At 35.7% G+C, this 16,607-nt stretch overlaps 1 protein-coding gene across 1 annotated transcript in view; it reads right to left on the reverse strand.

Moving 5' to 3' along the window:
- LOC137401951 (vascular endothelial growth factor receptor 1-like) overlaps positions 1-16,607 on the reverse strand; it is a 34,327-nt gene that overhangs the window by 14,712 nt on the left and 3,008 nt on the right. The window contains exons 3-12 of the mRNA XM_068088422.1: positions 14,941-15,115; positions 11,718-11,883; positions 10,595-10,731; positions 9,445-9,661; positions 8,802-8,959; positions 6,128-6,329; positions 4,281-4,405; positions 3,756-3,933; positions 2,926-3,029; positions 2,380-2,504 (exon numbers count right to left, since the gene is read on the reverse strand). Of these exons, the coding sequence (XP_067944523.1) occupies positions 2,380-2,504; positions 2,926-3,029; positions 3,756-3,933; positions 4,281-4,405; positions 6,128-6,329; positions 8,802-8,959; positions 9,445-9,661; positions 10,595-10,731; positions 11,718-11,883; positions 14,941-15,115 (1,587 nt within the window). The remainder of the gene's footprint in view (positions 1-2,379; positions 2,505-2,925; positions 3,030-3,755; positions 3,934-4,280; positions 4,406-6,127; positions 6,330-8,801; positions 8,960-9,444; positions 9,662-10,594; positions 10,732-11,717; positions 11,884-14,940; positions 15,116-16,607) is intronic.

The following is a 16,607-nucleotide window of genomic DNA, read 5'->3' on the forward strand; positions in this document are numbered from 1 at the left end:
CTCCCACCAAAGTACCATCATCATGGAGTAATCATCATGAATTTGTAAAGCTATAAATATCTGATCTCACCTCTTCTGCTGTATCACATTCTTTCTGTCTCTTCTCATGTCTTTTCTCAGCTCTTTCCATAACGAGTTTGTTACAATACTTTTTATAACAGGCATAATGACAAGAAGTCTGAACTCTCATCGAAGTTCTCAATGATTAGCAATTTTTGAGCAATTTCACATTGAATGCTCTCTTCTTCCAATATCAACCATCTGTTTGAATACTGTTTGGCTGTCTCATATTGAAGTTTAGTCACTCTGACTAGGGTTTCATTCACAGACTAATCAAGACAGTGAAACAAGCGGTCTTGCTGCATCCTTGGCATGGGTTAAGGAATGCTGAGAATTGACTCACTTAATCTCAAATAAAAGCATTTATTAATTTTTGAGATTATAAAATAGTTTTCTTTGTCTGATATGTAAGGTTTTCCAACCAAACTTGGAGTTGCCCCCTCCCATTTCGAAAATGCTCTCTAGCTCAGAAATGTGCAAACACATAGGTGTAGAAACATTATAATTGAATTCAGCATAAATTTCTGATTATAAAACATCTTAGTTTGAGTAGCCCACCCTCCGAAGGAAAAGGCTGAAAGATAAGTTTATGTTCCTGCTCTACTATGGCCATCAAATCACCTCAAACATCAAAAAAAATCGCAAATGATAGAAAAATACATGTACTGATACTTATTGATAGAACTAGTTGTGCTACCCGGCATTGGCCGGGTAATAAAAAAGCATATGGTCAGAAAATTCATTTATATTTAACATATAACAATATTTGCCATTCTAGCTTTCAAGCTACATATCATGAGAAAAGTGTTTTGTGTAGTTGAAATAAATTAAGAGAAAAATTAAAAAGAACTGTGAATGTTGTTAAACTTTGTCAAACAATTTTTAAACTTCATATCACGAAGAAAATGTTTTGTGCAAGTCAAATAAATAAAAAATAAATAAAACAACTATAAAAGGGTTTAAATGTAAATGTGAAATAATTTGCAGGTAATATAAATTTGCAGGTAATAGTTAAATTAAGTCGGTTTTGCTACAATCAATTACCATGAAAGATGATACAATAAATACATTTTGGATTTTTATTTTGTTTTTTCATTTAGTAGAGAATTGTTATTATTAATTTAAAATATTCTGGATTTTTATTTTGTTTTCTCAGTTAATATTGAATTAATAGTAACAATTTTTGCTTAGAAGTTTTAGGGTGTAAAAAAGGTTATTGTTCCACTAAAAGTTATCCATCAAAACTTTTAATACGACGATACGGAGACAATATAATTGTCTGCACGAGAAGAATTGGCCTTGACTCCAGATGTAGTAATCGAGCCTTACAAAAAATATTTTTTAACAAAGGCATCGTAACACATGGTCGCATCGGTAAAGTAATCTGTGTGTGCTACAGCTATAGCCAAATGACGGACATACTTTGAGAAATATATACAGTCAAACATGGATAACTCGAACTTCACGGGACCGAGCAAAAGTGTTCGAGTTATCATATCGTTCAAGTTATCAGAGCACTGTCACAAGTCCATGTATTTACTTATTTATTAGTAGATACATGTACAAACTATAATATAAATCAAAAGCACAAATGGCTTGTTTCAAATTAAATGCTTCTAATGTAAAGTTTGAAAAATTTTTATCAAAAAGTATAGAGATTTTTCTATCACTTGAGATTGGTTTGTTGTTTGAGGTGATGTTATTGCCAGGACGTTTTTAAGATTAAAATTGGCAAAACTTGATCGCTGATGAAATGCTCAGAAGATAAGACATCTTTTTCTTTTGAGCGTTTTACCCATGATCAATTTTGCCGATTTTTCTTGAAGTATATGCAAAGATTACCTCACTTTACCTCCCTTCCGAAGGGCGATCGCTAAGCGGATGTTTGGTATAAATCAAATTTCACCAAATCTTTGGAAAAGTCGTTGACAAAAATATTTTGCCGATGGTGGTAATAACGACGCTTATGAATTATGAAAAGTTGAGGTTTACCTCTATGACTTGGAATAAAGTGATTTTCTAAAGCGATAACAACCATCTCGGTAGCTGTTGGGCAAAAAACTGTTTGAGTTAACAGAGTTGAGGTCGAGTTATCTATAGCAATTTATCATTACGTGGGAACGGACCAAAGAAACCGTTCGAGTTAACCATGTGTTCGAGCTATCCGAGGGGGAGTTATCCATGTTTGACTGTGTATAGATGTAGTGCACTTTTGTGCAAGTTCCTCTTTAAAGGGAACTCGTGCCAATGTGAAAACATAAATGTTGAAAGAAAAAAGTCTTCTTCATATGTTCTAGAGACGTTATGTTCTCTACTCACCAAGTATTTCTTACGGCAGTAGATCCTGACGAAAGTGGCTCCTGCAAGGGCAGCAAATAGGGACAAAGTCAGCACACTCGCAACAATGATAGCAATGTGCTTGTAGGTCAACTTCAGCCCGCTGCCTACAAAAGCAAATTGTCTCCCTTGATTGTAGGATAGTGAGAAAATTTGAGTTTTTGATGATTTATTTTACTTATTTTTCATAGGACAGCTGTGAGACTTTTTGGAACTTTTTTTGCTTTCCTTCATCCCTTATTTACCCATCATGTACAGTAAGCTGTCAAGTATGTCTGCTAATATTGCATTGTTTTAGTTACTTATAAACATTGAGTGATGATGACTATGGAAATACACATTCACAACGAACTGTTTATCAGCGAGGGCAGAAGGTTTTTAAAACTAAGTTCCAAACAGATTTCTCACAGGTGACTTGTCAATGACTAGAAATGGCACAACATAAGCAGGTTCTGTATATAACAGCAAACTACTGAACTCCTTGCGATGAAATATTATTCACTCATGAATCCATCAGTTCCTTCTTACCAGCTACTGTCAGTTGAAAGCTGCTGTAGATGGAAAGGCGATTCGTTTTCCCAACACACTTATATAATCCAGAGTCGTCTGCACCAGCTCGTACTATGGTTAACCTGTAGAAAACATGCTACTTGTATTTCAATGGCTTCACAAAACTCTATTACGCCACTCAACACCTTTACACATGCTAGAATAATAGTACACATAACTATTACACCTGATGGTCTCTCATGGTCTTTTTCTATAGTATTGTCTTTTTCTGACTACTAATCCTTACAAAGCCTGCACTAAAGTGCATTTGCCTATCAAAACCTGTTTCATCTATTTATATAAATCTCAAAGTTGTCGTCTGTCGTCGTTCAATGTCTGTCTGTCAGTCTGTCTGTCCCACCATAGCGATTGAAATCTAGCAATAAAAAGACCGTTTCGCAGAAGATTTGACCTTGGAACCTCTCATTCACAAGGTGACACACTAACCCATCAAGCTACATGGGATGCAATGAATTTATTAGGTGATACGAGTTGTTATCTGGGTAAAAATAGGCATAGCGATTCTTCATTACGCGTGACGTCACTAAAGCTTGCTCTCACGGTTCTTAATAGTAAGTTTAGCAATACGGATCCTAGCTTACTCAAATTAGCCATTGGCAACTACATCACCCCTATTGTTTAGAAGCTGGTTTTAATACCCCTGCAAGACCGGGCATTCAGCTAGTGCTATAAAAAATTTAATTTAAATTTCATCGGATGTCATTTGACCCAAACTATCAGCCATAATATGGCTAGTGTTGACTTTAGATACAAGTTGGCCAACATTATTTGTAAAACTTTAAACCTACGTGTAGTTGTCATCAGAGAATATCTTAGTGCTAGAAGGGCTCAGAAGTTGGTTATCTTTGTACCAGCTGATCTCAGGAAGTGGGTTACCCGACGGCATGCAGACAAAGGATTTCGTAACACCTTGTTCCACTGTCTGGTCCGTAGACATACTCTTAGCCCAGCGAGGTGGCGTGTATTCTAGAATATTCATGGTAAATCTGATTAGATTGATGAGAAATGGAGATGTAAAGATTTTGATGACGCGTAAACGTAGGAAAGACAAGGAAACAAACATCAATAAATGAATTTATTTTGCCAGTGACAACAGGACTATATGATATCATTGTCCATGTAGATTTCGACAAATTCTTGGTGCCAACTAAATTCCCTTCTTACCCTAATTCTGTGATTTTTTTCTTTGTTTTAGCACCTTCAGAGTCTCAATCTTTACCTTTTAGCACAAAATATGGACATTATCTCTGACCAGCATATCTGTTGCAGCTCATTGGAAAGCCTTTTCTAAAAGTATTGCTTACATGCCCTACCTTGCGATTTTATCACCAGCGATTCTCCAGATTTACCATCATTACATCTGCATACATAGATGTCCCCATTCATAGCCAAGCTCACTTGTGATAACTCTATGGTCAATATGTATTCGTTGTTATTTCTAAAAAGACAGTTAATTTGCAGGAGTTCAGAAAGAGACAGAACAGATATGTCACATTTACATAAAAAAACTATATATTATATTTATATATAAAACATATAAATATAATATATATAAATATATATTATATTTATATGCTTTATATATAAATAACTAAGTAACAAGTAACTATATGAAAGTAAATCGGTAGTTGTTGGAGTATTAGTAGCGTCTTAATATTTGGTTGGTCAGCCCTTATTATCAATCCCATGTTAGTATAAAATGGATGGCCAGTGAACAGAGTAAATTTTTGTGAATACTTTTGGTGGCGGGCAGAGTATTGGCAAGTATCGCTTCTCAAACAATGCGTGCGGTCTGAGATAATAAAGTGGGTTTATACCATAAACAACAAAGAGCACCAAACTAACTACTAGGTTGTCCCATTACTTACGGTAGATACGAAAAGCCGAACGCACTGAATGACCAAACAGACCGAATATTTTGGGAGTTGCCCTCTCGTGTGACTACTTGAGGATAAGGGTGCGTAACTCAAACTTCTATTAATCAAGAGCGCAATGAATTCCGTAGAAACATTTTAGAGGCTTTTGTTTATTTTCGCGCCAGTGAAGCACGCTGTGAATAAAAATATTACATATTCAATCGAAGTATTTTTGCTGTTACTAGTCCAGTCAGTACTTACCTTACCTTTGACAGATAAAGGGAAATGCTTAGTAGAAGCAAAAGGTTTTATTTGTTCAGTAGTATCGTTAACTATGGGTGACCTAGTAGCTTAATAACTAGCCAAAATTGTTTCTTTATTGAATTTGAACTGAATATATTTATTTCTATATATAGTAATATATATTATAATTATATAAAACATGCAATCGATATTATTTATAGATAATAATTTATTTATAGATAATAGTTGAGGGAGGGCAACTCTCAAAAGCTATTCGGTCTGTTCAGTCATTCAGTGCGTTCGGCTTTTCGTATCTACCGCCACTGTAGTTACTAGTTGACTCTGTAATATTCATCATGATTGTAGAATGTTTGACTTTGATCAGATCGTCAGTAAGTCTTCCACTGGCTAGAAAAGGTAGGCTTGTCCCTTAAAGGCTGGTTCACACGCTATCGTCATACAACGGAGTTGTCTTCTATGCGATTATTCATCTAGGATGTCCATCAACCGATGACATGTCGAGGTTGATGCGCATACTCTGTCAACGTCGGGAAGGATTGCAGCTGTCAAATTTTTCCGATAGTTTGTCCACGACAGACTGGGCCATGTGGACCATAGCAGCAATGGTGGTTGGCCTTCGCAGATTACTTGATCTATATTTTCTTCCACGACAGTTGCTGCAGGACTAGTATTCAATCGTTTTCGTGACTGCATTGTACGATAAGAATGTTATGTTGCGGAACATTCACTGAAGTAAACGAGGATGGTTTTGTGATAGTCTGAACATTGTTATCATAGACGATCACAAAAGTATTGTGTGATTAACACTACCATACGACGACGGAGTGTGAACCAGCCTTCAACTACAACAAGTCTTGGGTACCTTGTTTTAGAGTCTGATTGCAGAAGGTGGGTAATATTTGATAATGAAAAGAAAATCCTACAAATAATTCCATTCCTTAAGTTTTAGATTCTAAGGCTATGGTCCCATTACAATTAGCATGTGGAGACGACTACTGCCACCCCTAAGCACATTATGTTAGGCTACCTATTGTACTCACACATTCCAGCTGCTCATTGGGCTATTCATGTCATAGGCAATGACCTTGTTTTTTACGGACTCTACGATCTGCACATCTGTCTCTGCGCACTCGAACCTGGCTACTCGGCACTCGAGTGAGAGCTTGTCACCTTCGACCAAACCTTTGGCGTGTTTGAGTGTGTCTTCAGAGAAACCAACTCCTTGAGATGTTTCATTTAACTCTACAGTTAAATAGGGAATAAGGTGGGTGTTGGTTGCTAGTATTGCATATGTTGTTGCATTATGTTATTGCGTAAACTAAGCAAACATTTTGGGCTACCGACAAAGTGCTCATAGCCGGTTTAGAGCGTTTGCATTTGTTCAATGTTTCAATATGCCGGAAAAGAGCCTTATCTATTGCTACAAAATTCCGAGCTATGGTATGTCAATCAACCTGGCCGAATTCTTGTTGGCTTTAGTAAAAACTCGTATGCTGCATTGCGGTGGCCGATCACGGGAGCCAAAGCCGAGCTAGAGAATACAGCCAATACTAAGGTGACTGATGCCAGAACCGGGTTGAGCCCCGAGTCGGTAAAAAACAGAGTTATGGGTAACACTCCCGGTGGGTCGAGGGTCGGCTACCGAGTCAGCCCTACTACCGAGGGGCAAAGACAAACCAAAGCCAGGAGCTATAAACAATGGCGCAGAAGCGACCAAGATGAGAGCCACTGGAAGTCTCACACTGTGCAGTTATAATTTTAGTGCTTACGTACTTAACTATACCCTTATATATTGGCTGTGAAATATATACTCATTTGCTTTGTACTCGAGCGGTTCGATTCTTGGGGAGCAAGTGGAGGTACTCGATTGGTTCATTTACAGCATCAGATTTAGCTTATACCAGAGCTTTATTAATAAAGTTTTTATTTAATATTTAATAATATTAAATAAAATATAAAGTATATGTTTTATGATATGATTGCTAGTGAGAGTCTAGTGTATGTGTACATCTGAATTCGCTTGTGATAGTTTAGTGTATGTGTACTTAATATAAAATATAAATATTTATATGTTTATATAATTTATATAAATATTATATAAATTAATAATATTAATAATTTATTATGTAAATTATTAAAAAAACATTTTAATAATTTATCAATAAAGCGTTTTTTACTGGAAGACAGTACACTCGTTATCCTCATAGCATAGACATCTCAAGCTTGTATGTACACACTACTGTTGCCCGTGTGAATACAATTTTACTTATCTAAAATACGGACATAAATATCTTAACACCAAATGCTGTTAAAACGTTGAGCTGCATGTTGCTGAAATATTAGTCATCTTTGACAACTATGAGTTTTTCAAACTTTCACTTAGCCATATTGGCATTTTGTGACAACCACAAAGGACACATGTGACATGTGTCAACATGTGACAACCACAAAGGATCCAACATCAGAAACAATGGTTAAATTAAACAGCAGGGAGAAGGCAACTCATCAACTCTTTCAGTATTCTATCACTTCGTATCCTCAGAGCTTTGGTACGACTTCAGTTAATAAACTATGATGACTCTCGTAATAAAAACCTACTTGTCTAAGCCACGCTAAGTGCACTAGAAAAAAATGATTATCCAACAAGTATTGAACAAGCGAGTTCAGATTTGAAGGCAAGTACATTACCGTTGCGCCATCGGACCGCCTTGCAGTAATGCAGACTAATTGTGTGTACGTAATAGTAATGATACGTACATGATGATTTTTCATGGTGTACAAGACTCTGCCAGCATATTAGTGAATGATATCGACTCTCGTAATGGGTACCTTTTATACAGCTTTTAAAGTAAGTGAGAGTCATCCTCTCTCATCTCTCAAACCACAAATCCGATCACCAAACTTGTTGACGCTGCTTTTGTATGGTTATTTTGAACATGAAAGTGGCAACTTCAAACGCTCCCAAATTATCCAAAAAAGATGCAAGTTGAGACCTCAACTACACGGCCAATCATAAACACCGTAGCAAGCAGACATCTTACTTTGTAAAGAGCGACTAGAGAAAAATAACAGTGCGGGACCAAGTACTTGTATATACATGTCATCGCGGCGCATGGCTTAAGAACTCAAGGAAAATATTTTAATTGATGCAATTTGAAATCTCAAGGATATTTAAGAGCTTCGAAGCGCTTAAAAAAAATTAACATTCTGAACGGTTCAACATGAGCTGGACTACCAGAAATGAGCTATTGTTATATTTACTGATGCTATGACTAGACACATGTAAGTTGACAATATGTAACATACATATGTATAGAGTAGTTACTACTCGCTATAATATTAGGTGATCACAAGATCATTCTATCCAATCACTGACACTGCCATTGGCTTTCATTTCATAAATATACTAAAGTTGCATAGTTTGAGCAGGTTTTTGCTCAAGTATGTCCATCACCTGTCTAACTCCATCAACTCCAACATTTATTATGAAACATGTGAATGTGTAAGAGAGTTGGTCTACCAAGTTCAAGGTGATAAGTTTAAATCCCATTGAAATGAAATGAATTCTTTATCTCAACCTCTAACCTTGGCTACGGACAGGTGGATGGACAGACAAACAAGTGTCTCTTATTGTAGTATAGATAGGAAAAGACAACTCCTTGTATATTAATCCTGGTTTGTAATGTAGATTCCAATGTTTACACAGTTTCCTACCAGAGACAACAAGATGAAGCTCCTGAATAGTGCTGCCAGCTACATTTGCTGACTCACATCTGTACCATGCCGACTCCTCTGTCTCCAGGTACAGATGCTGACTGCTGGGAGTTGTGGCACTGATATACGGCTGGTTGACAGTGCCAACCAATGGCTGCCTATAATAGGTAATATATAATATAACAGGTATTGAATCATTCAAGAAGAAAAGTAATAAAAACTTATATTCAAGTTCTTTACTAGCTTGTACTTTACTGACATTGTAGAATGTTTTGTTTCTCTAGACACGAACACTAGGTCTCAGTCTAATAGTGAACCACTAAATCTCCTCTCTCCCTGTCCCTCTCTTCCTCCCTCTTCCTCTGCCTCCCTCCCTCTTTCCCCCGTTCTCTTTCCCACTCTCTCTCCCTCTTTCTCTTCTCTCCCTCTCTCTCTCTCTCTCTCTCTCTCTCTCTCTCTTCTTCTCCCTCTCCTTCTCCCTCTCTCCCTCCCTCTTCCTCTTCCTCTCCCTCCCTCTCGCTCTCCTTATCTCTCCCTCTCAAAGCTAAACTATGAAAGTACGCCATTCACTAAACGGGCCTATCTGTGTTCAAATCTTCAACATCTCCACCTACTACAGATAAAAACTAATGTGACGACTTACAACACAGAGGCAGGCAAATCTGTCCACACACTATCAGCAGCAGCACATCGAGGAGAGTTGCACTGCTTCCAGGCATAAGAAATATTTGGTCTTGGATTGCCCTTCGCTGTGCACTCAATTACTACTTGCTCTCCTGGCTTGACATAGACCTCTGAACTGCTGTCAAACACGGTTTTCTTGTTTTTGTAGTGGTAGGACAAATCAATAACAGGTACAACTACAAAAAATCCATTTTATTATCAAATTTGTTGAAAATTCATTCATTTATTAAAGTCAGTTTATTAAACACGATCAAGCTGTCAAACAAGCAACTAAAGATTATTAAAACAGATAACTGGAAACAGGAAACAATATAATTACGTATATATAAGTTGTTATATTTAATTTATATATGATTATATATATAAATTTTTGGAATTTAATAACTTGATATCTGCATCTATAATCCCTTGCTACACCTGGTGATACGCCCAACCTACTTCCTGTATGTGTCCAGTGGACAGAAGGTGTTAGTTATTGAATAGATTCAATAGAGTAACAATGCTTCAGTTTGTAGATAGGAGTTATCCCCTCAGAATATTATGTAGTACGAGAGATGGGCTACACATGTGCTACTTCTTGTCATCCTTCCGTGTTATAGTGGTATTAAAGGTTGCTATTTGCAGTGACTGTCCAGATAGAATTGGAGCTAACAAATGCTAGATTATTCCTAGATAATCCTAGCATTTTTGTAAGTTGGTTTTTAATAAAATATATAATAAAAACAATAAAATAAAACTGAAAAAAAAAGAAGAAAAAAATTGTAAAATATAGAATACCAAAATAATAATAACAATGTTGAAATACTAAAAAAACAACAAAACAAAATAATTACAAACAGAAACTAATAAAATAAAAAACAATAATAAAATTGCAATAAGAAAATGAAAAAGCCTTTGGAATGATAGGTTTCTGTTAAACATAAATTGTTTAAATACATCTTTTACCCTGACTAAGACACAATTTCGCTCTGCTGCATGTGAACTTTATACGATTTGTAGCTATAGAAACTGTGTAAACTGTGTGATTACTATTTTAGTTGTAAGCTTATTAATTTCACTAAAATGCTTACCGACAAACTAGTTTAAACAAGAAAAAGTAATCTACTCACCATGAACATTTAACTGAATGCTGCAAGGAAAGTTGACTCTGCTAGAGGTCAATGTATACACTCCATTATCGTGTCGCGACAGAGCCCTGATCTCTAAAGTAGCAATATAGGAAATTCCATCCATGTACCAGATGTTCCTAAAATAAAGAAACAACAGATTGCAGAACTATGACCATTAGACCCAAATGCTGGTTGCAGAGGTTATCTAAAGAAATGGTTGGCCAATAGCTTGTTAGTCTACATGCTGATGATTGGTCAGTTACTCACTAGTTACTTGTTTCTAATTGGTCAGTTACTCACTAGTTACTTGTTTCTAATTGGTCGGCTGCTAGACTCCACAGCTAGCAACCTGTGGAGTCTGCTACCTGCAGTAGCAGACTCCACAGGTTGCTAGCTACTTGTTGTGATTGGTCAGTTACTGACTAACTACTAGTTGTGATTGGTCAGTTACTCACTAACTACTAGTTAGGGATCAGTTAGTTACTTATTAGCTGCTTTTTAGTGATTGGCCAGCTTTTCACTAATTACTTGTGAGTGATTGGTCGCTACTCACTAATTAGTAACTAATGAGTAGTAACTACTCACTAGTTACTAATTAGAGATTGGTCAGTGGTTGGTTAGTTTCTTGTTGGTGTATAAGCGGATATTTTTTATCAGATATTCACCGTCCCCTCTTTAAACAGAATATAAAGAATATAACTTGGCTTTCCAACAATTGATAAATGAATTAGTTGGTTCTGTTAGATGCGGTTTCTTCATTGTTATTTAAGCGCTATTTTGCACATGCATTCATACATTTGTAAATTCTTTGTAAATAAATAAATACTTCCATAAAAACAAAGCCCTACAAAAAAGCTTAGAACAAGAGATTTGGAAGGTATCTTTTGTAATTCATGTTGAAAAACTATATAAAGTAAATTAAATATATGTAGCAACAAAATCTAACAAAATAATTGTAGAATCTTTCCTATTAATTTCTTGAAAAAAATATTAATTTATTCTAAAACATTAAAATGTTTTTTAGAATGTTTTAGTTTAAAAAAGGTTTGATATTTTTGACCAGAACTATTCTAGTCTCCACCCCACTTCTACTTCTACCAACAACTTATAACTTGCTACATACTCTTTATATTTCTCAGGTTCATCAGTTGCTAATGGAGTAGATCCGAACATCCAAGACAGTCCTGGAGTTGGCAGCGCTGATACATTGACCCTGAGCAGTACACTGGAGTCGCCTTCTGTCACATTAATTTGAGAGTTTTCTATCTTACACTCCACAAACTCTTCTTCTGAAAGTCAAAAAGCTTTAGTCAACACCAGCTGTTGAAAAGTTCAAAGATGATTGCAGCATGCTAAAGAAAGTTGTGAGTTGTAGGTAACACTAGCTGAATGTCGGCGTTGCGCCGGCAACAAAATAATTTGTTAATGAATTTGAGTAACGTACTTGGAACACTAAATCTTTACTAGATGTAGTTTTCCAGGTAAGTTACTAGCTAAATCTAACTCAAACTAGCTAGATACCCACCTTTCAGGCCAGCTTAACAATTGTTATGCGTAACGGTCAACAGTGCTAGTTATTAATCCCAAACAAGCGTTTCAAGAGTAAGTATCTTAACCAATGTAATGACTATTTGCCCAATTCTGTGTAAATTAATGATTCAGCTTGCTGCCGCTAGATCTGAAAGTCTCAAGATTAAATCCAGAGCCGTGTGGATTTTTCATTGCTAGATTGTAATTGCTATAATTGGACACAGAGTTTAACAGACAGACACTGAGATATAAATATATAGATTTAGTAATGGCAAAGAGTACCATTTTATCATTTATTAAACCTCATTCTAATAACTTGTATTGTCACCGAGTGTAGGTTACTGCGTGTAGATCATCGAGTTTAGGTCATCGAGTGTAGGTCACAGAGTGTAGGTCATCGAGTGTAGATCACCAAGTGTACATCACCGAGTGTACGTCACCGAGTGTACGTCACCGAGTTTACGTCACCGAGTGTAGGTCACCAAGTGTAGGTCACCGAGGGTAGGTCACCGAGCATCGGTCACCGAGCGTAGGTCACCAAGCGTAGGTCACCGAGCATAGGTCATCGAGTGTAGGTCACCGGGTGTATGTAAGCGAGTGTAGGTCACTGAGTGTAGGTCACCGAGTGTAGGTCATCGAGTGTTGGTCACCGAGTGTAGGTCACCGAGTGTAGGTCACTGACAAACAGACATGAGACTCAACACACCAGCACACAATACCAATTTTTAGATATAGCTAAAGATTGTCTGAGTGGATCAAACTACACAATTCCTTATTGGTTTGAAGATGAATTTAACGATGAATGTACACCAAATGTACACCAAGACTTGATCAAAAAGTATCGGTATTTTTCTATTATTTGCGATAGTTTTTTTTCTATTGCGGCGTCTCTATTTTGTCGATCTCTTTGCAACTATTGATGTCATAATCGCACTTTTGCTTGATTTAAGCCTTTCAACTGCAATCAAGTTTAGTTGATTTTAATCTTGCAACTGGCAGTCAGATCACCTCAAACATCAAAAATAATCGCAAATGATAGAAAAATACTGATACTTTCTGATAAAATCTACTAAAATCTTGTGACAGTTCATCTTCAACATATCCTGCTGCTTGATGTCAGGTAAAATAAAGGTGCTACACTGAAGGTGAAAAGTAGCAGTAGCTGTTCTCACTCTGTTGACTAATTGGGAAGTCAACAATCAATAATTCCATTTGGCTAATAGGAAGCTGGTCTATTACCAGAACAAAAGGCAAATAAATAATAATAAAAACTATATTATATTTAGTGAAAAATTCATTTAAAGGTCACTAAAATCTAGCAAAATAATTTTGTATTTTTGAGAAGAAAGGCTTATCAATCACATTATCGATGCAGCAGGGCACTTACTAACACTTGCTGTCACCTGCTTGTATTCCTTGGTTCAATCTTAACAAATATCTTTTTATCTATTTTTACACTGAATGCTCTGCTGGCTCTTAAAGAAAATGATAAAAAGCACCATATAGCTCATGCTGGAAAACTCATAGCCTAGACTCTGCCTTCTGCTATAAATTAAGTCACCCTAATTCCTCCCACTCTCACAGGGTGTATAAATATATCTCCTCCCATGAAATGATGTATATTATACTAAATTAGTCACTTTCGTGATATATAATAATATGTGGTCATAAAAATTATTTTTTACACTTAAAGTGCCACAGCAATGTAATTTCATCTCTCTCTTTACTTATCAACTCTAAGAGAAGGAATCTCAATCAAAAGCTTAGAGGAAACAAACTGAAACTGAACATAACCAACCAATTGGATGATTTGTTTGCCCGTATTTATAAGCTAATTTCCTTTATCAGTTTAGTCATATTCACAAAATTTTTATTTCAACATAGAAAATTTTAGCACAAAATTGTGAGTCAAGCTGGTACTTCAAACACAGTACGACTGACCATAGGAATCAAACTCCTCTACTTTAGACAAGGTCATGATGCATTTAATGGCTGCCTATAATTCCTTATCACATGGTATATTTCTGCCATGAGCTAAATTCTCACCAAAGTTGAACAAATATTTATGGAAATAAATACAGATATTATATATATACATTAAATACAGATATTATACATTAAATCTCAAACTCCGTGTAGTTCAGTTAGTCCAACTATAGCTATTAAAATATTAGAATGAAGAATCTGTATCACAGAGGATTTGATCTCAAAACCTCCCGTTCACTAGGCAAATACCTTACCAATTTAGCTACGCAAGGTTGATGAATACATTGAGGGATATACCTCGGAAAATACGCTATCATTCTCCATTACGGCTACACTTAAACTTATGCTTGCTCTTCGGTGAGAGCTAGTTGTTAGCTCTTATTAGTAAGCTTATTCAAATTAGCCATTGGCAATTGTTCCAGACTAATAGCAAGTGGCTGGCAACTACATTGCCTCTCATTGTTCATATGCTGCTTTTTAATACCCGTGCAACGCCGGACATGCGGCTAGTATAGATATATATAAATATACATTATACATATGATATATTATACATAGAGCAAGTACATATATGTCAGTACACTATACTATAATGTGTATAGTTTGTATATACATATACAAACTATACACATTACATAACATTTAAACTTTTTAAATTTCTACCTACTACTAACAATATAGCTCTTCTCAGCGACAATCTCCATCACATAGACATAGTTGGTTATACATAGACATGTATAACCAACTAGATTTAACTATACATCAAACAAACCATGCTCCTTCATATTCATAAATACATTCAATACAACAGAAACTCCAGCTGTTCTCACCATAGACATATATTTCTTTTGATGTCCATTCTCTGTAAATAGTATCACTATAAACCTGGTAGGAGCAGTTGTAGTCACCCGTATCCCATGTATTTAGCTCCTGTATCTTTAACGACGCTACAAATTGGCCGTAATCTACTCGCGTTGGAGTCGCTTCCACTACATGGTTTTCTTTCTGAAAGAAATGCAAACATCAAATGCAAAGTTTGACAAACAACCATAAACTAGGAATTATCTTCACCTCAACTTTTACTGTTCTGGTTGGCTCCAACCTTAGTCTTTGGTAGTCTTAGTAAAACAAACAGTTTTAAAGCATTCCAATTATATGGAGACCCTAATATCAGCACTTCTGTTTCATGATCTTCAAATTTCAACAATATCTCACAAACTATTAAAATATTCAGATAGTTTCAAATGAGTTGCGCCAAATCAATGTAGGTGTTTCAATATGCAATAGTTTAAGTTTGCTTATTGGTTGCTTAGTAACAACAGCCGATCAGCAAGCCTCTGTAGCGTGAGAAAGCGCATATGTACAGAAACTGCACAAATAAACAAACCAAACCCGAACTTAAAAGGAATGTCTCATCTATATATATATATTTATATATATATATATATATATATATATTTCAAAGTTGGTCTGTGTTTCTGTGTCTGTGTATGTCCAGCTATAGCTATTAAAATCTTGGAATTAAAATCTTGCATTCTGATGGACTTGAACTCACAGAAAATGCAACCTCAAGTTTTAAATCCACACGCTCTACTCCTGAGCTATCCAAGCATTGATCCAAGATGTTATCATATACCGTATGGCATGTGCACGCGCTAAATGACGTATTATTTGAGCATTGCGTATACTCGTTGCAATGCCCCGGTTATAAAATATTTTTCATATAACTATAGGAAACACTTTGCTTTTTCGTTAGGGCAAATTTTTTTACCGACCGATATCAATAATAACTTCTCTCAAAATTAAAATTTGGTGATTACTGTACATATTATACACGTTATTAAGAGATATAAGTTGCTCGCCATGGCTAGTTCAGCATTATCTGTTATGGTAAAAACGGATTCGCAAACAGATAAATGATAAAATTTTAGTTGAATGTTTGAAGTTTACTAAAATACATACTGAAACTTCCTTCAAGTATTTGTTTAGTAAACTGAACTGATTTAAGCTAGATTCAGCGTTTTTGTTACACGCCTGTCTCGAGGGTAAAGACTCTCCACGTAGTACATTGTAATGTAATATCATTTTGCAGATCATAACCGCTAAATACACTGAAGTTATTGTAGGTAACTATAATTACTAAGGCTAACATATTGTTTTGTTACTATTTTTTAATGATGATGATTTTTACTCGGATTGCATTACATAACTTCTATGGGTTTCTATACGACTCTATGTACGTCTATAGCCTATGATATTAGATGCCAGTGCTCGCATGCCAGTTTTTACATGCCAACACTGAAACGAACTAAAATCATATAATTGTATACCAAATAATTTTTCATTGTAATTGTAGCAAAACAAACTATTTACTCATTATTAGCTAATGATTTCAAATTTAAATTTGAACACCTTTACATTTTTACTTTTCTTCTTAATTTATTTCAACCAAACAATTTTTTCAAGTTATGAGATTTAAAATTTATGGTTGTTTGAA

This window comes from Watersipora subatra, chromosome 8 (assembly GCF_963576615.1).
Source record: "Watersipora subatra chromosome 8, tzWatSuba1.1, whole genome shotgun sequence".
Taxonomy (NCBI): Eukaryota; Metazoa; Bryozoa; class Gymnolaemata; order Cheilostomatida; family Watersiporidae; genus Watersipora; species Watersipora subatra.